The 23462-nt window shown below is 42.6% G+C and overlaps 1 protein-coding gene across 1 annotated transcript in view; it reads left to right on the top strand.

Moving 5' to 3' along the window:
- The window catches only part of RSRC1 (arginine and serine rich coiled-coil 1), a 94751-nt gene that overhangs the window by 59815 nt on the left and 11474 nt on the right, over positions 1–23462 (top strand). Inside the window, exon 8 of the mRNA XM_085068777.1 lies at positions 19877–19945. Coding sequence (XP_084924903.1) covers positions 19877–19945 — 69 coding nt within the window. The remainder of the gene's footprint in view (positions 1–19876; positions 19946–23462) is intronic.

The raw sequence follows: 23462 nt of genomic DNA on the forward strand, positions 1-23462 counted from the left end.
TTGCACAGTGTTGATTGATGCTTTGCATTTGTAGTAAAATTGAATTTTGCTTCTATTTCTATAAGAACCTCAGGTTGGAGAGCAAAGGTGTCTTCCTCAAATCACCTTTCTCTGTCTGACAAACGTGGGTGGAGGTGATACAGAGGGTTTTGAATATTCTGTGCAGCATTTCCTGAACCCCCAGCAAAGAGGGCAGTTTTCATCCTTGGGGAATCTTCACCAGTGTGGGAAGTTTGTTTCTGTTCTGTGCCAAGGGAAAAGAAACTGGAATTGTTGGAATTTTGAGGAGCCTGGCTGGAGTGATTGCTCCAACATCCTCCTTGTGTCCTGCTGTGGGAGAGCTGAGATCCCAGAACTCCAGAAGGGTTTGGGATGGAAGGACCTTAAATCCATCCAGGGGCACCACAGCTTCTCTGGGAATTCTATCCCAGCTCCTCCCCACCCTCCCAGCCAGGAATTCCTTCCCAAAATCCCATCCAATCCTATTCTCTATCACTCTGAAGCCATTCCCTGTGTCCTGTCCCTCCAGCCTTGTCTCCAGTCCCTCTCCAGCTCTCCTGCAGCTCCTTTAGCACTGGAATGCTCTGAGCTCTCCCTGGATCCTTCTCCTCTCCTGGTTTATCCTGTTCCTGAAGCCCAGCTAATTTAGGAAATCCACCTAATTATGGAGTTAATGAACCCAGTTTTTAGTTCAACTGCTGATTGCTGCTCAGCAGATTTTGGTGTCCAAACCCATTTCAGTGACAACATCAGCAGAAAGAACCCTTGAAAAAATTCTGAGTGATAGTAGAATTAAACAATTAATTATAAAATTGAGAAGATGAACATGAGAATAATCTACATTAGAGTATTTTTTATATTATGTATTTTATGAGCATTTCAGGTGTTTTAAGACTAAATTTCAGAAACTGCAGGAAATGTTTGAACTTACCTGGAAACACCAATGACCTGCATAGCCAGGCTGGGCAGACATCTTTCTTCAGACATCACTTGATCTCTTGGCTTCAGAATCTCATCAGTGTTCTCAAAAAACCAGAACTTCTGCACACATAGTGACAGCTATAGAAAAAAGAGTCATTTCTCCAAATAATTGTCTTTTTTAATGTGTTAACAATCTTGTCTTTACAAAATAAGTGATTTCTGAAGTGCAGCTGGTTTGTGTTGTTGGTGAGCAAATACCTGAATAATAGTAATTAATTAAATAATTTAAATTGACTTTCGTGATTGTTGAAAAAATACAGGATTTTAATTGAATGTAGGTAGAGAGCAAAATGTGCTTGAAATGAAATAATTCACTTTTGCAGTTTATAATATCATCGTGTTGGTGTCTGAAAGCTGTTCAGTTCAGGGACCTCTTCTAGGTTCTTACAAGAGACTAAAAAAAATTGCTTTGAAGCATTTTTGTAGAATATCAATTTGCTTTTAGAGTAAGAAGCCAGTGAGGAGTTGCAGAGATGCCATAATAACAACCAGAGCCTATCAGCAGACTTTAGAGTAACTTTATTAATTAATGAACATTTATTGCCTTCAGAAATCGCTCTAAAGCTTTTAGAATTTCTATTTTTTTGTCAGATTTTTATCCAAGAGTTTTTTTTTTTTGTGGCACCAAAAGTATCTCAGGCTTACATGGTGACTAATAGGTTTCAGTAATATTGCAGCATATGGGATACAGGATTTTGATGCAAATCTCTCTGCTAATTAGGTGCAGATGAATCTTTCAGGCCTGCTATTGATCTGCAGTCAAAGACAATTTTTCAGTTAGCTGAAGTTTTATATCAATTCATATTTAGCAACTTTGCTGTAATTTAATTATCCCCTGGTTTGGCTGTGGAAACCATATGTGCTCGTGGGGCTGGTTTGGGTTTTCAGCAGGTCTTTTGGGAAATGTTGTGTCTTAGTATTGATGGGGAAATATTTATTTCTTGTTTTACATTCTCTGTCACATCCTCCCCTCTGTCCAAGTGCCCTCAGTGGGCTCTGGTCAGCCAGGCATTCCCAGGAATTCCAGGAGTTTTGATCCAGCAATTTCCCCATGGACATCTTTGGGTGTTTAGATTTTCTACAAGTGAGAGTGGAGAGTGTTTTTATGCCTGGATAGAAATTCCAGCAGAATTTTATTTTATAAAATCTACAAATTTTAAAATCTATAAATTTTATAGGGTGAATGTCCAGAAAAAGGATTTAAATTTCCCCACCTGCTGAGGCTGGTGAGATCACCTTAGTGTCCCAGTGTTTGGCACCTCTCAGATTTCCAGATGGGAAATGTGCTGGAATCATCTTGTTGAAAGGAACCTACAGAATAGATTAGATTAAATTCATTATAATTCCTGTGAGGATGGGGAGGCACTGGGACTTGGAGCAGCCTGGGATCCTGGAGGTGTCCCTGCCAGGGCAGGGGTGGCACTGGATGGCATTTAAGGTCCTTCCAACCCAAATAATTTCATCATTTAAAAAAAAAAAAAATTTCATAGCAAGTAGACATAAAACCTGCTGGTTTTATTATAAAATTCTGCTGGTTTTGTGCTTTTCCCATCCCTCCTTTCAGGAAAACCTGTAATGCCAGCACATGGCTCTGAGTTCAGCCACCATCCAGCACCTTGCTCTGTGCCTACACCATCCTCTTGTAACTCCGAAATATTAATTTTTTTCCCAGGGACAGTATTTAATATGGGTAATAACCCCTTGTTTTAGCTATTGAAAGCCCATTTATCACAACTTTATTAAACATGGGGAGCTAAGTGTGCCATTTTCACCAAGTGCTCTCTCTCGCTCGTGTTCTCTTTGTTGCCCCAAATGAATGAAATTAGAACAAACAATCTCCCAGTCATTTGCAATCAAGCGCTGATTAATGGACTTTGGTTTCACAGCCATTATTCATTCAGCAACACCTGATATCTTTCCCATAAACAAATCGTGTTTGTCCAAATTAAGAAATTAAATGAAGCATTTGATGAGTTTATGATTGACCCTTCCAGCTCGGAGCCCATTAGTCAACGTCGTTATCATGCAAACCTGCCTGACTAATGTGCTGCCTGAATGTGCTGTGTGGATTTATTATGATTTCTGATTAATGCCTGCTGCAAGCCAAACCACGGGATTGTAATAATTCCTTGATTTTCATTTGAGCAGTCGCTGGAGATGTTCATCTGTGATGAAATGCATTCGTGTCCCATTAGATTTAGGGATGATTATGAGGTGTTGGCTGAATAAATCTCGGCGTGGAGCACAGGGTGCTCTGCAAGGACTTTTCCAGCCTTTTGATGAGGCTGCTGCCTGTCAGGAACAGGGAGGTTTGGGTGGTTTAAGGGTAGTTCTCACACTCAGGCTTTTGCAAATATGGGATGTCCCAGAGGTTGATACAGAAAAAATCCCCGCCCTGGTTTTATAAGTGAAACATTTCTCCTCATATTTAAGATTCTAATAGTAAAAATTTCTATTAACACAGGCTTTTTATTTTTTCTTTTTTTGTTGTTTACATGTCTTTATTCCATGAATATTTAATATCTGCATTTTAAAAAGAATTGTCCTGGGGGTGTTTGGGAACTTTAGTGACTTAGAAAGGATTTTATACAACGCTTTCTGCTGAAATAACGCTCTTGAAAAGCAGATGTTAACCTTCTGTAATAGGAAGTTTGAATACTCATCCAAAAGTGGAACAGAGAAGGTTCACACTGAATTAAATCTGCATCGAATGACTGGAGCCCTGTTGCCACCAGCCCATTAGAGAATTGCTCTGTGGTCCATTGGAAAGGGCAGGATGTGTCGTTAGTAAAAGGCAACACTAATGAAAACTTGTGTCCTTTGCCATATCCCTTGAATTGATCACCCCAGCGAGGAAAAAAGAAATGTTTCAAAACACAGCTTATGGGAAAAATCAAATTAGGTGCTTTCATGGCAGATCCTCCCTTTAATTCCAGTTCTATTTCTCTTCTCCGTGGCTGCAGTGTGATTTATTATTGAAGATTTCTGAGCTGCTTTGTTTAAGCCATCCTGTATCCCCTTATGTTCTTAAAAAACCCACTAAAACTATTGAATCAGAGTAGTTTCTTAAAGGTTTTGAGCATTTTATGCTGCTGCTCTTAAGCCCTTGGAGAGTTTGCTCTGAGAAATGTGAATGATTTTATAGTGATGAGTTTCTGAGCAGAGGAAATTGTGATTCCATGGGACAGAGCTGGGAGCAGCCTGGGACAGTGGAAGGTGTCCCTGTCCCTGGCAGGGGTGGCACTGGGTGGGCTTTGAGGTCCTTCCAACACAATCATTTTGGGATTTTCCCTCTCAGTGATTTTTTTCCCTCTCAGTGATTTTTTTCCCTCTCAGTGATTTTCCCTCTCAGCCCTGTGCACTCTGGGTTTGCCTCTGTCCATTCCTGCCTGGCAGCAGCACTGCACTGTGTCTGCATTTTCTGCTCTCAGGTGTTGGTAAAGCTAAGGGGGAAAGGAAATGAGTTGTGGAAGAGTTGATGGAATTCCAGACTGGTTTGGGTTGGAAGGACCTTAAATCCCATCCAGTGCCACCCCAGCCATGGCAGGGACACCTTCCACTGTCCCAGGGTGATCCAAGCCATGTCCAGCCTGGCCTTGGACATTCCAGGGATCCAGGGGCAGCCACAGCTTCTCTGGGCACCCTGTGCCAGCAGAATGACAAATATATTATTTTTATCAACCTTAATATTATCTTTCAACCTGTGAGAAAGGAGTGTGTCTTTGGAGGAGTGAATCCCCCACACCCAGTGCACCAAATCAATCAAATATTACATTTCTCTGACTTTTTCCTCTGGGCCCACTTGGGGTGAATCAAATCTACCATTCCCAGCTTCCCTCCAGTGCAGACTGACTTTTAAAAACTTCCTTCCCAGCCTTATTCCCAGCACTTTTGTGGTGAAATCCCCTGTGCCCCTGTGTCCTTCCCCAGCATGGCTGTCCCCAGTTGGTCCCCAGTAGGCCCCAGTTGGTCCCCAGTAGGCCCCAGTTGTCCCCATCAGCCCTGCCTGGCTGCACCACCTCTGGGCCTTTCAGCTGTTGATTATTGACATTTTATTCCAAAGCTCAGCCTCCTGCCAAAGCAGGCCGTGCTCCCCAGCAGATAAATGTCCCCACTGAGCTGCTGGAGGTGATTATGTTTTTCTGCCACCAAAGAAACCCTAAAGCATCCTATTAGCAGGGCCTGAGCCTGGGAAGAAAGGGCTCAATTACAGAGCACTCCCGTGACATTAATGGTGTCTTTATAACCTTTTTAACTTCTGCTTGCTCTGACAGAGCACCACAATCACAGCCGTGGCTTTGCCCTTGGCTAGCAAAACCTCATTTGGAGAGGATAATAAGTATTTACTATTTAGATGGCCGGCAATAAAATTTCTCTGAATGAGATTTTACTGGGAAAATGCGAACTGATTGAATTACTGCCTTTAATGGACTGGGGAGACCTGTGATAACAGTTTGTGGGAGCAGCAAGTCTAATGGTTGGCTTTTTTCTTGCTCTTTTTTCTGGTTTTTTTTTAGGTGTGAGAATACAAACTGATTTTTTTCCCAGGATTATATCATGGCGTTGTGTAGTGAAATTATATCATGGGATCGTTAGGGTTGAAAAAATCCTCCAAAATCATCGAGCTTAACCCTTAACTCTGCACTTCCACATTCACTGTTTTCCCTGGAAAACTTCATCCAAGTTTTCCCTGCACCTCCTGTGATATTCTTCTCATCTCAAAAGTGGATAGAAATCCCAAATGTTGACAGTGCTGCAGTTGCAAAGGGTGTTGGGAATTCCCGAATATTCTTTCAGAGAATTCCTGTCGTCTGCCCTTAGGGTGCAGAAACACCTGGAATGGGATGTCAGTTGGGTCTTAAAAATAGATTTTTCTTGGAAATCCGTGGAGCATCCACTCCCTCTCAAGGCATAGCAGAGCACAGCTGGGTTAACAGCTGGATGTGTGCCAGCAGAAGGGCTTTCCCAGGTAATGGGGAATATTTATGGGATTTAGGAGAAATTCCTTTTAAGGGCAGGTATGAGAAAGAGTTACTGTAATGGTTTTGGTTTCTGTATTTCTGAACAGATAAGCAGCTTGTGAGAGTGATCTGCAAACCCTTATTTATTTATTTATTCTCTCAGATTTTCAAATTCAAACCAGCTGTATATTATAGAAACAAAATTATCCTGATACCTGTTTTAAAGGATATTTCATTTTATGGCTGTACCCATGACGGATCTGCAGGAGAACCAAGGGCAAATTTTGGAAATCCACAAACCTGTGTCTATACCAGACCACCAATTCCATTATTTTCATGCATTCAGAGAATTCAGTGTTGTTGCAGGGATAAAATTGATTGAAATGGGATCCATATAATCTTATTTTACGTTAAAATATTTCTGTGCAAGTGTATCTCACCATTTCCAGCAATTTAGCCCTTTTCTCCCCTGGCATTGATGTGGATTTTTGTCCTTTTTTTTCTGGAGTTTTTAATAATTTCAGGAAATCTGGTTTTGTGGCATTAGGGAGTGCCAGGGACACCCCCAAACTTGGTTAGTGCAGCTCTGCAAGACGACACAGGATAATATTTCCTTCCCTTTTTAACCATCAGTCACTGTACAGAGCCAACAAATTCATAACCTCCTCTGTGTTTGATTTTACAAAAAAATAAACCCAACCAACTTTTGCTTTCCCCAGTTCAATAACTCCCCAGAAATGTGCTTTTCTACAGTGTAGCTCATACAATCCTGCACGGCTTTATAAATTGAAATCCCACTTTTTTCGGACGTTCCCGCCTGGATGACTGATGGCTGTGTGGATTTGCCATAAAATTTTAATTATGACAGAGTTATGAATCACTGCTCTGGCTGGTTAAAGTGTTAAAAAATGATGGGTTTGTTGTTTATTAAACCTGGGAGGCTGCAGGAGGGAGCTGGGGAAGGTTTTGGGCAGCGTGGATCCCGAGCTGAGTGTTTGCTCAGAGGAGCTGAGTTTGGATTTGCCTTCCCTCCCTGCCCAGCTTGACAAATATTGTGAATTTTCTGGGTTTAACAGAGCTGTGGGTGTCCTGCTAGGGGTTTGTAATCATTTTATCCCGAGGGAATGGGGCTTGGCTGTCACTGCAGGGATAGAGGAGCAGCTCTGCTCCTTCCCTGTGGGAGTTTTGATTCAGCCTAATTTACTAAAAACAAACCAACAGGATCATTAAGGTTGGAAGAGACCTTCAAGACCATCCAGTCTGACTTCCAAGAATTATTTACATTGTTGTTAAAAGTTTCTTTCCATTAGCTGGCGACTAAAAGATTTAAATATGAATAATTGCATATAGAATATAGTGTCATCCTCCCATTTCAGGAATGTGAATATATAGAATATATAGAATGTATAGAATGTATAGAATGTATAGAATGTATAGAATATATAGAATATAGTGTGATACTCACATTTCAGGAATGTGAATACATAGAATATATAGAATATAGTTTGATACTCACATTTCAGGAGAGCATGGCAATAAAACCAAGGTGTTTGCAGAGAAATAACAAATATTTGACAAATGTAACGGGGCTAGAACTAGAGTTGTGCAGAACTTCTAATGTGATGTGGTTTGTATTAAAAGTGTCAGATTTTGTTACCAACATCAGTGTGTTTGAACACAAAAATCCCCAGCCATCCGAGCACTCTGTATTTCCCACTTTTTTCCCAATTTTTTTCCCAATTTTTTCCCAATTTTTTTCCGAATTTTTAGGCAGCAAAAAAAATTTTTATTATAATTTCAGGACTAGCACCTCATTTTTCTTTCTCATGTTCCTGAAATGTGAGGATGACACTATATTCTATATGCAATTATTAATATTGAAATCTTTTAGTCGCCAGCTAATGGAAAGAAACTTTTAACAACAATGTAAATAATTCTTGGAAGTCAGACTGGATGCTCTTGAAGGTCTTTTCCAACCTTAATGATTCTGTTGGTTTGTTTTTAGTAAATTAGGCTGAATCAAAACTCAGGTTCGTTATTTATTTAAACTTATTTAATATTTTTGTTAGTCTCAGTGAAAATAGTGGGTGGATGTGTTAATGATATTTTTTTTAACGATTCAGCTGGTAACAAAGTAGTTAAAGTTACTCTAACAGAGCAAAATACTAAAATAAAAAATACTAAATATCAAATACTAAAAAAAATTCGGTTTGCTGCTGTAAGGAATCAATGGTACTTCTAAAGCTGGGCTAAAATTCAAACCATTAACCCCACTCCCTGTGAGCTCAGGATTTTCTGTTAGAAAGGAGGGTTAGGGATCAATATGAAGATCAGTTGATAATGTGATATTAATTAGAGTAATCAAACCCCTGCTTGGAGCAGGACAGCTGCTGGGAGAGGAGCAGAGCATTCCCTGTGCTGTCCATGGGACAATTCCCATCCCAGCAGCTCTGGGTTGGGGCAGCAGAGTCTCCCCAGAGCTGCTGCTCACCCATCCCTCTCAGCAGTGGTGTAATTAATAGCTCGTTAAGGGCTCCAGCCAGGGTTTGGGGCTGCCTGGGCATTGATCCTCCTGGAGATGTGGAGGGATCGATAGGGGATGCAGGATTGGCTCTGGAGAGCCTTGGGATGGAGCTCCAGGATGCAGGCAGGGTGTGGAGCTGGAGCTGGAGCTGACCTGAGCCAGCCCAGCCCAGCCTGCAGGGCTTCATTGCTGCTCTTACCATGGGGGCTAAACCAGCTTGGCCTGCTTGCTATTGATCCAGGGCTCTTCAAAGGAGCAGAAATCCAGTTGTGGCAGAATATAGGGATTAAAACAGTTACATGGAGTTTTTGGAGGTAGTTTTTACCCTGCTTGCAATATTTGTACAAATTATAAAAAAGTTAATATTTCAGAAAGTGCCACGATGAAAGTTCACTGAAAAAAGTGATGATTGTTTAAAAGACTGTTTTGATAGAATCCCTAAATGGTTTGGGTTGGATGGGATGTTAGAGACCATCCAGTTCCACCCCCTGTCACCCTCTGGTGGCGATCCCTGGAGTGTCCAGGCTGGACAGAGCTGGGAGCAGCCTGGGACAGTGGAAGTGTCCCTGCCATGGCAGGGGTGGCACTGGGTGGATTTAAGGTCCTTCCAACCCAACCCATTCTGTGGTTCTATGCTTGGCTGACTGAGCAGTGCAATTAAGAGTGTGATGAACACAATCATTAGATCTCCATTGTAAAAGACACACAGCCATCCCCTGGGTGCACACAAAGGTTCAGAACCAAGTTCCTCCTGATGGATGAAGGCTGATGAGCCTCACCCTGTGCTCTGCTGCCAGTCCCACACTGTTTGAGGCATTCCCTCTCCTCGTGGCTAAAACCATGAAACACTTCAGGAGGTTTTAATAGATCAAATTATTTCCGTTTTCTAAGAATGAGAGAAATGCCCTGTGGAAGTACTTTGCAGAGCACTCCCGTTCAAGCTGGCTGGAAATGAAACTTAATTGCAGAAAGTTTATGGAACTTGTGCTGTTGAATAAGGCTGCTTATTTATTACTTCACTACAGCTTTATACAAATATATGGATGCACTTGTGTCTGAGGGAAAATGATGCTGTCCAGACTTACGAGAGCCAGTTGGAATCTCTCAAGGTTGCAGATGAGCCCTGGAAATGCACGTGTATATTATCAGCTCCGTGCCCTTGGCGGTGACTCCCTCCCTGATGACAAATCTTCCTTCACTCCTCGCCTGGAAATCAGTCCTGTGGTGGTTTTCCGCCTCGGATTTGTCTGTTTGCCCATTTGCTCTAATGGGCTCTACTCGAACTTTGGAAAACAAGCGTTTATTTGAAACACATTAAGAAACGCAGCGCTCCAGAAAAAATGTTTGCTTCCCCAAGTCCTTTCTGAATTATTGAAGCGCCGCTGCAGCAAGCTGTTTACTCAGGGCTGCTCAGCCTGGTGTGTAGTAGGGGTGTAGTTTTCTTTTAATGCAGTTATTGAATTCCAACCCACAGAGCCTCTGGCTGGATTCCAGGAGCTCTCTGCCGCGCCGAGCGAAGATAAATTGTTTGTTTTCAGCAGCATTTCTTCATCTTCATCACTTAATCTGCAATGAAATTTTACAGCCAGCCGCTGAATATTTAAGCAATATATTTACCTCTTTTATCCTGGGGGAGTATTTAATAAGGCCGAGTACAGTAAATGATTACAGTAGTTCAGGATCCAAGTGGAGTTTCCCAGGGATGTTTCCCATCCCTGGGATGAGCTCGGTGCTCTCGCAGCATTCCCGGGCTCATCCCAAGGCTGGGGACAGTAATTGAGTGTGTGCTGGCACGGGCTGTAAGTCTTCCCCACAAATCTTGCCGTGACACACACTCCCCCTTTTGGTGCCAGATGTCAAGTTCCTTTGGCTGCCTGTCTAATGATTCCGCAGTTAAATCTGTAAATCAGTAAATCCCCCAAGTTTTCTCCTCATCCTTTCCTGATTTCCCATTGCCCCACTCCGTATCTCTGTGAGTTAACACTCCTTGCTGCTAACATTATTTCTCGTTAACGATGTCTTGGTGTTTATGACTGAGAAGGTTTTTTTAAAAAAAACTTTTAAAAACGTACTTTTGGATGCTTTTTGTTGTCTGTTGCTTCACAAAGGTTTTCTCATTAACACCGTGATCAAAGGGGGAAATGACCATAAATAAGGTAACAAAACTTCCTCCTTCAAAAAATCCACTAAATTGATCATAAACAGGGTGAGCAAAGCTCCTCCTCCCTTCAAAAAATCCTCTAAAATGATCATAAACAGGGTGAGCAAAGCTCCTTCCTCCTTCAAAAAATCCTCTAAAAGGCTTCCTGATTCTTGCACCGTTATTTGAATATTAACTGTGCTCCGTTCTCAATGAAGCATGCTCCAACAGGAGCCCCTTAGCCAGCTTTATTCCTTATGTTTTCACTGCTGATGTTTTGATTCGGGTGGAAACCAGGAGCTGGCAATCCCCAGAGCCCTCCCGAGCTGCTGGGGCTGCTTTGGCTGCTCTCAGAGTCATTCCCTGTAAGCAGCTGTGTGAGCTCCGTGCTTTATTGCTTCCTTCCCCTGGCCACACCAGTTGTCATCCACTTGATTTCCACTTAACGTGGCGATTCCTGACGCTGGGAAATTGGCAGATGAAAGAAGGGCTCGTTTGGAATCGAAGTTTTGGGAGGGAATTTCTCAAGTTTGCTGACAAGCTGTCAGGCTGAATTCTGCCCTTACCCCAGAAAGAAAAGCTGACTGTCATTCCCAATCTGCAGCCTGGAATGACAATTGTATTTGAGGCACAGTGCCTTTTTTTTTTCTCCCCAGAAATCATTTAAATAATTTTTAGTAGTGGTTATACTTAAGCAAGTTAGTGTATTTTGGAGTAAAATGATTTATTTGTATAACTCAGTGGAGGAGCTGTGAAGGTGTGTGGGTTGTACAGCATCTCAGTGATTCCTCATGCAGATGCAGTGGGTGATGGAGCTGAGTGGCTGGCAGAGTCCATGGGGATGAGTGTTTTCTGGGATGGGATGTGGGATGGGATGCAGCCTGTGGGGCTGGAGGGCTTGGCTGAGCTCTGCTTACACCAGGCTGCAGAACCAAGGCTGTGCTTTGCTCCCTGATCCTCCAGGAAAGGGAGCACTGAAGTCACTGAGCAGGTAAAAAGCAACCTAAAGTTACCTTTTGGAATTTGTGTGATTGAAAAGCATTTGTCCCACCAGGGCTGAAGGCCCATGGCAGGACACCTTCCCCTGTCCCAGGGTGCTCCAAGCCCTGTCCTGCCTGCCCTCCCTCCTTCCACCTGCTCACCACATCATTGTCCTCTCCTTTCTCCAGCCATGGTGTGCCAGGGGGGAGAAACAGCTCTGGAACAAATCCTGCTTTGAGAACAATTTAAAGAGGTTGAATCAAATTGCAGTTTTTTGTAGGGATCACTTCTTGGTGTTCCAGTTGAGGTGGAAATTATTCCTGAAGGATGTAGTAATAAATTCATTCCTTACTCCATCAATTTTTAAATATGGAATTTTTCTTTTAGCTCCAAAATGTTGCTGCCTCTTTTGGCTCAATAGTTTAGGAGAATATTTCCCTCCAGGCTGTGCTTTCCCTTTCCTGAGCTCTTCATTCCTTGAGGAAGAGGAAGCTCTTCCTTTCTCATCAGCTGGAGGAAATGGCCTCAAGATTAGATTAGATTAGATTAGAGGGAAAATTTCTTCATGGAAAAGGTGATCAGGCATTGGCAGGAGTCACCCTTCCAAAGCCATGTGGATGTGGCACTTGGGGACATGGCTAGAGCTGGGGGAACACCTGGACTGGATGACCTCAGAGGGCTTTTCCAACCCTAATAATTCCATGATTATTCCCACCTTGTCCCCCTAAAGAAACTCACCTGGAAGGTGCCCTGGGAACACTTCCATTGGAATCACTGAATTATTCTAACTGATTTCCTCTCCAAGACTAAATTTCCAAGGAGACAAGAATCACATCCAATTCTGCTGTTTTCCCGAGCTGGGCTGCAGGTTGGAGCAGCAGATCTGAGGTGAGACATTACTTATTAGAAGATGTCAAGGTGGGTAATGTACAGCTTTTTCTGGGATGGAAGCAAATCCTTGGAATATTCACCAGCAGCCTCTGCAGTGAGTCAGGAGCCACAGAAACAACTGAAGCCAATTAATCCTTAGAGTTAAACCTAATTAAGGTTGCATTTTTTTTTCTCCAGAATGTGTTTTGGGAGGGAAACTGTGGGGGAAAGAAAGAAATGAGGGATGCAGTAAATCATGGATGAATGTACCTAGCCAAGATCTGCTGATTAAGTCTTCTTTAGGGTTATAATTATTAAAACTCAGGAGTGCCAGATCCTCAGCTGGAGTAAATGGGTTTGGCTTGGTTCAGTTTGATGGACTTGTTCCAGCTTGAATTCACTGAGGATCTGACCCCAAGTCTGGAAAAGGAGGATTTTTGGGGAGCAGAGTGATGGAGGCTGTGAGAAGTTTGGTGATGGTAACACTGTTTTCCTGGTAATAGCAGGGAAAAAAAATGTAAATGACTATTCTTTTGAATTTTGTAATGAGATTCAAGGCACTACTTGATGTGATTTCATTAGATGGAAATGACTTTTCCTCCAAGTAGCTTAACCCCCTGCATGTATGAAGGGAATGTGCATGGAAAATGTGGTGGTTTATTTAATTTTGTGGATCTTTTACCAACATTTCTGCCATTCTTATCCAAAAAAATGCCTGGATGGCTATCACGTGTTCAGTGGAAGGAAACAGCAATAAATAGATTTGATTTTGGAAATCTGTTTCCCACTCTGCTTCTCCAGCAGGAGGGAAGTGAGCTGTAATTTCAGATGGCAGAGATTTCAAATCCAACCTGGGGTCTCGTTTGGCTGCATTTTAGAAATGTATCAGCAAATCAAATCTTGAACCTGCTAATTGCTTAAAAAAAAACAAACAACCCAACAATTTATTTCCATAGCAAAGGAAATGCACATCGTTCTCCAATACCTTAAAATACTGTGTTTGACCATCTAGGTTGGACTTAAAAAATATATAGTTCTGAAATAACTTTTTTTTTTTAAGTGGAGTATCTTGGAAGGACTAAAAATAACACCACGAAACCAGTTGTTTACATTCTAATTGTTCTGACCATAGAATTAATTTCCCAGTCAGAGGAGGGCATGGCTTCTCCAATACCAGAAAAACCCAATGTTCAACCATTTGCAGTGACCATTTACCAAAGAACCCAGCTCTGAAAAACCCACCTCCTTAACTGGGTTATCCTGGAAGGCCTGGAAATAACACCACGGAGCAAGTTTGTTCCATTCCTAATTGTTCTGACCACAGAATTAATTTCCCAGGCCGAGGGGGGAGCACGGCTTTTTCATCCCTCCCAGCCTCGGAATATTCAGCGTGTCACAGATGTTCATGAATAATGTCCATTTAGAAGCGTTGGCAGCGAGCTGGCGAGATGAATGAAATGTTGGGGGGATCTGACAGGCAGCACGCTGCTTTGTGATCATTCCAAAGTTCTAATAATCTCCCTCACCTTCCCTGCCTGCCTCTAATGAAAGAGAATAGGTGATTGCACCTCGGGCTATGTTCTGCGCCTAATGACTCCTCCAAAGGCGGATTTATGGGGAAAAAATTAACTTTGAATGAGGATTGAATTGGCCCTGACAGGCTGATAGACTGTGACACAGATTCTGTGGCAAAACAGACGTAGCCCTAATTGATTATCAATATTTTAAGCAAAGTGATGAAAATAAGCATTAAGTGATGAGAAAGGCAGTCTTAATACAGTAGGCAGTCACTGGGATCTGGGAAGCCTTTGGGGAGGTCAGTACTGCTCACAGAGTGGGATTTTAGCTGTCACTTCTTACCTTTCCCTTCCCAGCACCTCTGTCCCTTCCCAGCCTCTGTCCCTGCTGGATTGCTGCCCAGCATGTCAATATTCTGGCCAGGGATCAACGTGCTTCCCTCTCTCTGGAGAAGTTGGGTTTGGATTTAACCCCTTTGGGCTCCAGAGGAACTTGGGCTGCTCTGTGGGATTTGGGATATTCTCTCTGTCCTGCTGGGCTTTCTCCCTGCCCTGGGCTGTTCCCATCCAGCAGGTGATGCACAAACTGCTGCCTGAAAATGGCAACAGTGAAAGAAACTGGGGGAAAATCACCTGCTTGGTGGGAAAGGATTTATCCTCATGATGGTCTTGGTTGGACCCAATGCAAACACCTTGGTTTCACCAAATAATTACAAATATCTCAGTTGTGGTTTAGAACAAGAACAAGACAACCTCTGTGCTTTTTCAGGTGGGTTGCACATGACTGGATGTATCTTCTACCACAAATACACTTAAGGTTTGGGAAAACCCTCATGGCTGTGAGCCAAATGCTCATTAGCTGCACTGTAATATGACATTTATCCCAAAGTAAGGAATACTTTCCAAAATGACTGAGGGAAGGGAATTGAGCAGGAATGCTGCTGAAGGGGTGAGAAATAACATCCCTGTGCCAGGAGGAGTCAGGGGGATAATGTCTCCTGCCAATGCTGGGCGTTTTCCCCCAAAAATGTGGAGAAACTTAAAATAGACAGATTGGGGTTTCCAGGGAATTTTGAGGTGTGGCTGGCAGGGCTGGGGAGGGGCAGTGAGCTCCTCCCCCACCATGGTGCTCAGGGCTCTCCAGTGTCTGTAATTAAAGTCTGGTGTAATTAAATTATGGGATGGCAGCGTCAGAACCTCCCATGTTTGGGAATTGTGGTGGTTTAGGTGTAATTAGGGCAGATGGGAACTCTCAGGGCAGTGAGAGATCCCATGGTCATGGACATGATGGACTGGGCAGGTGGCCACCTGAATTCCATGGATTTATGGAATCAGAATTCCATAGACTCATGGAATCACACAGTCATGGATTTATGGAATCAGAATTCCATGGCCTCATGGAATCACACAATCATGGATTTATGGAATCAGAATTCCATGGCCTCATGGAATCACAGAATCATGGATTTATGGAATCACAGAATTCCATGGACTCATGGAATCACAGAATTATGGATTTATAGAATCATAGAATTCCATGGATTTATGGAATCACAGAATTCCATGGACTCATGGAATCACACAATCATTGTGATTTATAGAATCATACCCTCATTTAGGTTGGAAAAGCCCTCTAAAATGGGAAGACCTCCAAAACCATTTAATTTTGAGGGGAGTTCTTTACTAAAGGCAAAAATATAGAAAACCAGCTTAAATCTGGATTGGTAAAAATGTGTGTGGTGTTGTCACTTGTCCTTTGGCATTGACAATTCCTGGATCTTTGTGTTCCTTGTGATTCTTGTGTCGAAGGAATGCTCTGAGCAAGTGGCTGTTTGGAGTTGGTGCTGGAATTTGTCGGGTGGAGAACAGATAATTTTACACGTCAGCCTATGAATATTCAGCAGAGAGGATTTCCACAAGCCTCGATAAATTTAATATACCAGAGAAAAATGGCATGTAAATTAAACAGGGCCTTGTAAATTAATAATGGATTCCACTTGTATTTTTATATGTGAGCTGACTGAATATTTTATAAGTGCAAAAATGTTTGTGTTTAAAAAAAATGCTGGTGAAGTCTTTCTGATGAGCACCGTGGATGGTTGGCTGCATTTTAAATGGGATGTCCATGTGTGCTTTTTCAGTTTCTGTTCTTTTCTTTTCCCCAAACACATCTTGTGTTTTCAACTCTGAGGAGCTGGAAAGTCCACAATTATGTTGAATTAATTTATTTTTCCAGCCCTCTTGCGGTTTGCAGTTGTGGGTGTTCTGACACTCCTCTCTTGTTCATTCTGACAGGAAAATGGAATCATCTCAGTGCAGGGCTGAGCCTTTTCCAAGCACCTTCCCTGCTTTTCCCATGCCCTGGGAGAGAACTCTTCCATGAGCCTGAGCTCTTCCATGCTTCCAAAATGCCCTTTCCAGCCCCAAAACAGCCCCTGCCCTGTTTCTACCTTGGAATAATTCATGGTTTCCCTGGTTTCTCTTAATTAGCAGCCTTGCTTGGAATAATTTCACCTTGGCACAGGGTGAGGCTGCTCAGGATTAAAGCATCACTCATCCATCAGGGGATGACTCTCTGTTCCCAGTCCTCAAGCACTTCCACCACCCCAGGGCTTCCCCAGAATCATGGAATTGTTTCGGTTGGAAAAACCCTCCCAGACCTTCGAGTCCAACCTGCAAGTTGTAAAGATCTTTTAGTGTTGTTTAATTACAGCTTGATTGGATCAAAATTAATCTCTTTGAGTGCTTTTAATGGCACTTGGGTGAAAAACAATATATTCACTGGCATCATCATCATCATCATCACACCATCAAGGAGAAAGAGAAGAAAAGGAGGAGGAGAAGATGAAGAAAAGAGGAAGAAGAAGAAAAGAAGGAGGAGAAGAAGAGAAGAAAAGAAGGAGGAGAAGAAGAGAAGAAAAGAAGGAGGAGAAGAAGAGGAAGAAAAGGAGGAGAAGACGAACAGGAAGAAGAAAAGAAGAGGAAGAAGAAAAGGAGAAGGTGAAGAAAAGGAGGGAGAAGAAGAAGAGAAAGAAGAAAAAAAGGAGGAGGAGAAGAAGGAGAAAAGGAGAAGGAGAAGAAAAGGAGAAGGTGAAGAAAAGGAGGGAGAAGAAGAAGAGAAAGAAGAAAAAAAGGAGGAGGAGAAGAAGGAGAAAAGGAGAAGGAGAAGAAGAGGAAGAAGAAGAAAAGGAGAAGAAGAACAGGAAGAGGAAGAAAAGGAGAAGGAAGAAAAGGAGAAGGAGAAAAAGAGGAAGAAAAGGAAAAGAAGAAAGGAGGAGGAGAAGGAGAGGATGAAGAAGAAAAGGAGAAGAAGATGAAAAAGAAGAAAAATAGAAGAAGAAGAAGGAGAAAGGAGGAGAAGAAGAGGAAGAAGAAGAAAAGGGGAAGGAGAAGAAGAGGAAGAAAAGGAGAAGAAGAAAAGAGGGAAGAGGAAGAAAGGAGGAGGAGGAGAAGGAAAAGGAGAGGAAGAAGAAGAAAAGGGGAAGAAGATGAAAAAGAAGAAAAAGAGAAGGAGAAAGGAGGAGAAGAAGAGGAAGAAGAAGCAGGATGGACACAATGCTGTGCCCTGTGCTCCAGGATGACCTGCTGGAGCAGGTTTGACCACAGGACCCGCTGTGATTGCTCAGCCTGACCCATTCTGAGATTCTGTGCAACGATGAAATATAAAATATTGAAGAGAATCCTTGCTGTTCAATCCTGAATGCAGCTCAGGGGTTCTGTTGGCCATGGAGGACAGTGCCCTGTGAGCTCAGGGACTGCCTGCTCCATGGATTTATGGGCTGAGGGAAATCTGTTAATGAGCAATTCTGGGTGCACAATTGTCCTCCTGATACTTCCTAAACTGCTCCATTGTCCCTCTGATCAAGCAGGACTTGAAAGGCTGAGCTCTGCCTCGGCAGCAGTTTGAACCTGAGCTCCGAGGGTTGGAAATCAGCAATTCCCAGTTAACAAAGACAAGTTCAGATTTATTCATTGACCAGCACCATCTTGGCTGGGTGTTTTAATATCTTTGTGCCTCGGATAAGCACGGAGATACCCAATGAATTGTTCCTGTGCAGCAACAAATCGGGCAGGGAAGAACAAAGTAGCTCAGTGGAATAGATAAATCAAATTTCGGCCTGGTAGTTTATTGAATCTAAATTGTGCCCAGTTGGCCCACGAGCTATATGAGCAATCCATCTTGTGCTGATAATGGAGGGTCTTGAAATCCACCTGATGTTTGCATTATTAAATTCCAGCCTAATGAGCTCTGCTAATACATATTGAAGACAGTTGTAAGGAGCAGAATGGGAATGGGAACAGGATAATTTGAAAGAAACATAAGCTGAGCATTTTACATGACTCAAGGGGTATATCTACAATTACACATATCACCAAAATTGAATTTAAATGGGATTTCTATTATCCCTGTCCTTTTACCAAGGAGAATAAAGTGTAAATGAAGTAAAAGTCTTCGGAGTTACTCGTGGTTTGGTTTTATTATGGGATTTAATAGATTCTTGTAATGATCTTCGGTGGCAGAAATGTTTTAATATTTCATGACTTTAAATGTTGTCTAAATATGTATAAAAGTGTGGCAGTGGAACCAGCTGTTGTGCAGTGATTGTGTCACTCTGTCAGACCCTGCTCAGGTTGTGCATTTTCAGGTGTAACTGCTGATTCCAAACAGGAACAACCCTTCACCCCTCCTGAGTTGAATTTGCTTTTCATCAATTATTGCTTCACTCAGTAAGTGCTGGGATTAAATATTTGCAAAACTGACTCAGCTCTTGCCAGTCAGACCACCATTTAGAGTGATTTTCCTCCCTGAGAAGGCCTGGTTTCAATGCTGCATTCCTGTTCCTTGTTGGTTCTTTTCTTTTCTTTTTGGCCTGGTGCTACTTTGGAAAACTTAATATTTCATCAAGTATAATGTTATTAGAGACTTATTCTCACTTAGTTCACTCATCAGGCAGTGAGATGGCAATAAAAGAGAATGGCTCCTTTGAGACATTAATGCTTTGGAATAAATGATGTGCTAGAACAGAAATTTAATTAATTTACAGAGTATATTGATAGTCCCTTGTTACTGTGCTGTATATTTTTAATCTTCTTTAACATCTGTAGGAAAGTGTTTGAAAACCCCTGCAGTTGAGCAACTAGTAGATAATTAAGTAATAAGGGAAGAGGTTTCTAGAGGGAAAAAGATTCTTTTTAAAGAATATTGTTGTAACATGGATTAAGTGCTGCTGCTGTGATTTGGAGTGAAGAGGAAATTGTGTTCTGCCTAATCAGGTCCTGAGGAAGAGCTGCTTGACTCCCACTCTGAGCAGAGTCTGCAGCCCTGCAAATATTTTGTTTCTGTTTTATCCTCCAGATAGGTCTGGTGGGTTACTCACTATGGCAGCAAATCTGCACCACGTTTGGGTTGCTCCAGTTGGGTTTGGGGGCAGCTGGGGTGGGAAGGTTGGTGTTTAAAGGAAGAAAACCTCCTAAAAGTCTCTCAAAGGCTTTCCTTGACACAAAATGAATGCAGGGATTTGTACTGAGTTAATATTGACCTGGTATTTCCCTCCATGATCTCATTTCTTAACTGTGGGAAGAACTTTAAATCAAATAAGCAAAGAACCAAGTGCTGGTCGTTCCTGAATGTGGATTTCATTGGGGGACCTAAAAGAAGGAACACAAAATTGGGTTTAAACCCCAGGAAATAGTATTTGGGAAGAGGTTGGTGACAACCCTGGATCCCTGGAGTGTCCAAGGCCAGGCTGGATGGAGCTTGGAGCAGCCTGGGACAGTGGAAGTGTCCCTGGGGTGGCACTGGATGGATTTAAGGTCCTTCCAACCCAAACCTTTCCAGGATTCTGTGATCTGATAGGATAAATAAAACTAATTCTAATTCTCATTTTATTCTTCTTTCCAGCTAAAGCAGACGAAGCACTGAAGGCCAAGGAGAGAAGTGAAGAAGAAGCCAAGAGAAGAAAGGAAGAAGGTGAGGAATTTCCTTTATTCCATAACGAACTAAACCCAGTGAGTCAGAAATGATTATTTTTAGGGATCTGAGCTCCAGTGGGGCTCTGGTATGTTCCTCCCTGGGTGTTGATTTATCAGAGTGTTGGGTGTGTGCTGGTGGAATTTGGAGGTGAAATTTGGAGGTGGAATTTGGTGGCCCTGGCAGGAGCAGAGCTCTTCCTTTGCCCTCCAGCAGGTGCAATAATTCAGTCAGATTTTGGCAGGGAGGGATGGGAAGAGACATTTCCCAGGAGCCTCAAAGCCTCATGGAGCTGTGTGGGTCTGGAGGAGCTTTAAGCTCCTTTCCAACCCAAACCATCCTGGGATTCCATGATTTATTCACAGGAGGTAACTCAGGAAAATTCCTCATTTTTGACACCATGGCTGCTGTGGATTTCATTCATAATGGAAATGTTCTGATCATTAGTTTTACTTCGGGTCTGTGGGATGCTGAGAGAATTCCTTGGTGCTCCCAGCTAATCCTGCTTGGAGGATTCTTGTGATGCTACAGGAAATTCCAGTGGAAAAGTGGGATAGCCCAGACATGGAGGGGGAAAGGGACACTAATTCTGGCTGGGAAAATCACCAAACTGCCATCTCTGCCCCCTCCCCTGGGATTCCTGGATTTGGGAGCCTTTGGGGCCAAGGTTTGGGATCCTTTCCACCTGCAGGAATCACCCAGCCAGGATCCCCCAGAGCCCAGGCAGTTTGGGATGAGCTGCTTGGGTCCCACTGGCACCAATTTGCGGCAAATGTTTGGAAAAAAACACAATTTTTTTGTCCTTCCATGCCATTGGGAGTGGCACATGTGTTTGCCATTGCTGTGCCTGCAGGGACTGGGAAGGGAAGAAAAAAGGGGAAGTTCAGGACTTGGGAACAATGGCAATTCCCAGGGAAATGGGGAGGAAAACTTCTTTACAATTTGTTAATAAACCATGCAAACCATCCTGGGGTGGCTTGGAAGAGTTGTAAGGACGTTACAGTGTTTGAAAAACAAAATTTTTCCTAAATTGCTCAAATTCATCTATTTGCTGAGGAGTTGGCTCCCAGTTAGGAATAAATGAGTTCATTCTCACTGGAAAATACAAAGTCTTATTAAATTGTGGATGAAGCTTTAAGCATTCCAAGACATCCTGGGGAATTGCACACTGGGAAACTCCACTTTTTGTTAAGTTTATGTCCCAAATGGATTAAAAATTCTGGTTTTAGGTAGGTTTAGGTCCCATATGGATTTAAAATTCTGGTTTTAGGTAGGTTTATATCCCATATGGATTTAGAATTCTGGTTTTAGGTAGGTTTATGTCCCAAATGGATTTAAAATTCCAGTGCCACATCCAGTCATCCGAATTAAATTCAATTGAATTAAATCATTTAAAATAATTTCTAAACCACGATTTCGAAAGAATTTTGATTTCTGTCATATTCCTCCTTTTATTTCCTGAACTGGAACTCTCCAAAAGGAAATTCCAGCCTGTGCCTCCTTTCCCCAGGAGCTGCAATAAAAATAATTACACAAATAAAACAACCCATAAAAACTGCTTATTCCCCACCCCACAGCCAGGCTGTCTTAACATTCCTTTTATTGTCTTTTTATTGCCAAATCAGGTGTGAGATTAGACGTTGGATGTTCCATGTAATCTGCTCGGAAATCAAATTATTTGACCTCCAAGCCCAGCTCTGCCCCTTCCCGCTGCTTTCCTGCTCAATATGCAGCATTTCCCCAGCATGAATAAAAAATTGAGGACAAATTAGAATCTACAGACAGCTGACCCCAGCTCCAGATTAGAGGCTGGGGGCTTGTGCTGCTTTAAATGTTTTAATTACCACAGTCCCTCCAGCCCGCTGAAGGACACACAGCAAAATGCTGATTTTTTTTTTTTTTCTTCCTCCTTTTTTTTTTAAGTGACAAAAAAGCAAAGCAAAGAAAGCAAAAGGCTCCCCCCGCCTCATTTGAATGTTTCAGTTTGATTACATTTGCACTTCCATTGGAGCTATGCTAATTTGCTGCATGAAATTAGGTTTATTAACCAAAAAAATTGCTACTTTTGCAGGAGTGTTTTCAGTGGTTGGATTTTCACGCTTTGGGTTTTGTTGACTTGCTTTGGGTCTGCCTGGGAAGTGACAAAATCTGAAGGGGGTTTTGCCACCAAACCTGGCTTTCACTCTAGGGAAATTCCAAGTGGGGAAAATTAGAATAAAACCAGTGATGGCAAAATTGGAGCACTTTGGATGATATTAGGGAGAGATCTTGGGCTCGTTTCTCTTAGTCAACCACGAGTAATAACATTTTCAAATATTCAGTTTCAAATCCATCAGGTCAGAGCTCTGTGTGGGGAGGAGGAGCTGGGGATGCTCTTGGCCATGTGCAGAAAAGCAGGAAAAGAAGTTGTTCCAGAATACAGCAGAATAGAAAATACAAATTTTTGGCAATCAGTCAATCAGTTATCAATAGGTGGATTGATGGCAGGCTGGTGCTGGCTGGGGAGGTTGTTATCCCAATGTTTTCATCCCACAATTGCCATTTTCCTGCCCCAGCGTTGCATTGATTAGTTCTGCTCCCCGGGAAGCACTGCACCATTTCCCTCCACTCGGGGGAAATAAATTTGGCAGCAGATCAGCCTGAGTAGATTTAATTTTCACTCGGAGACCTTTTCCCTTTTTCCCGTCGCGATCCCGAAATTCCTCCTTTCCCCACAACCTGCCAAGCTCCCCTTCCCAACCCCTCCCTCCTCCTCCTGATAAGCCAACCAATTACTGCTTTATTGATTTTTCATCAGGGCCAATTTCCAGCCGATTTTTTTTTAATTTTTATTATTTTTATTTTTGATGAAGTGTTTCCCATCGGTTCAGTCGCGGAGAGCTCGGCGGCACAATCCAATATCCTGAGGTCAACCTCTGCAGGGAGATAATCCAGAGGGGTGGCCACGTGTGAGGGAGAGGCAGCAGGGCTGCAAATGGGAGGGGATATCTGTGGAGACAGTTTAATTTGTTCCATTTAGAGGAACAAGGCGTGTGGCACATGGCTGGGAAAATACCGGTTTGGAATGGGCTTGGGGATGAGGCTGATGTGGGCAGCAGGAGGGAGGGCTGGAGGCAGGGAATGAACCCAGTTCCTGTGGGTTCATTCCCTGCTTTACTCAGCTCTGGGTAAAGAGCTAGAAAAAAGCTGAAAAATGCTAAAAAAGCTAAAAAAAAGTCGAATTCTTCAAGTTTTCAGGTCGCCTCTGACCCAAACCAGTTGGTGTTGTTGAGGGATGTGAGTCACAGAACAAAGTCAGAGCACACCAGAAAACCTGCAGGACTCAACTTGTAGAAAACCCCTGAATGATGAACTCTGTCAACCCAAATTCAAAGTTTTATTTTTTAATATTTATCTTTACCCTGCTGGCCAGGAGTTCTCACATCTCCCAAGAATCTTACCCATATAAACTCTGTAAAGCCAAATTAAAAGTTTTATTCTTTAATATTTGTCTTTAACCCACTAGCCAGTTCTCACA

Source organism: Lichenostomus cassidix, chromosome 9 (assembly GCF_008360975.1).
Source record: "Lichenostomus cassidix isolate B80296 chromosome 9, HeHo_3.0, whole genome shotgun sequence".
Classification (NCBI taxonomy): domain Eukaryota; kingdom Metazoa; phylum Chordata; class Aves; order Passeriformes; family Meliphagidae; genus Lichenostomus; species Lichenostomus cassidix.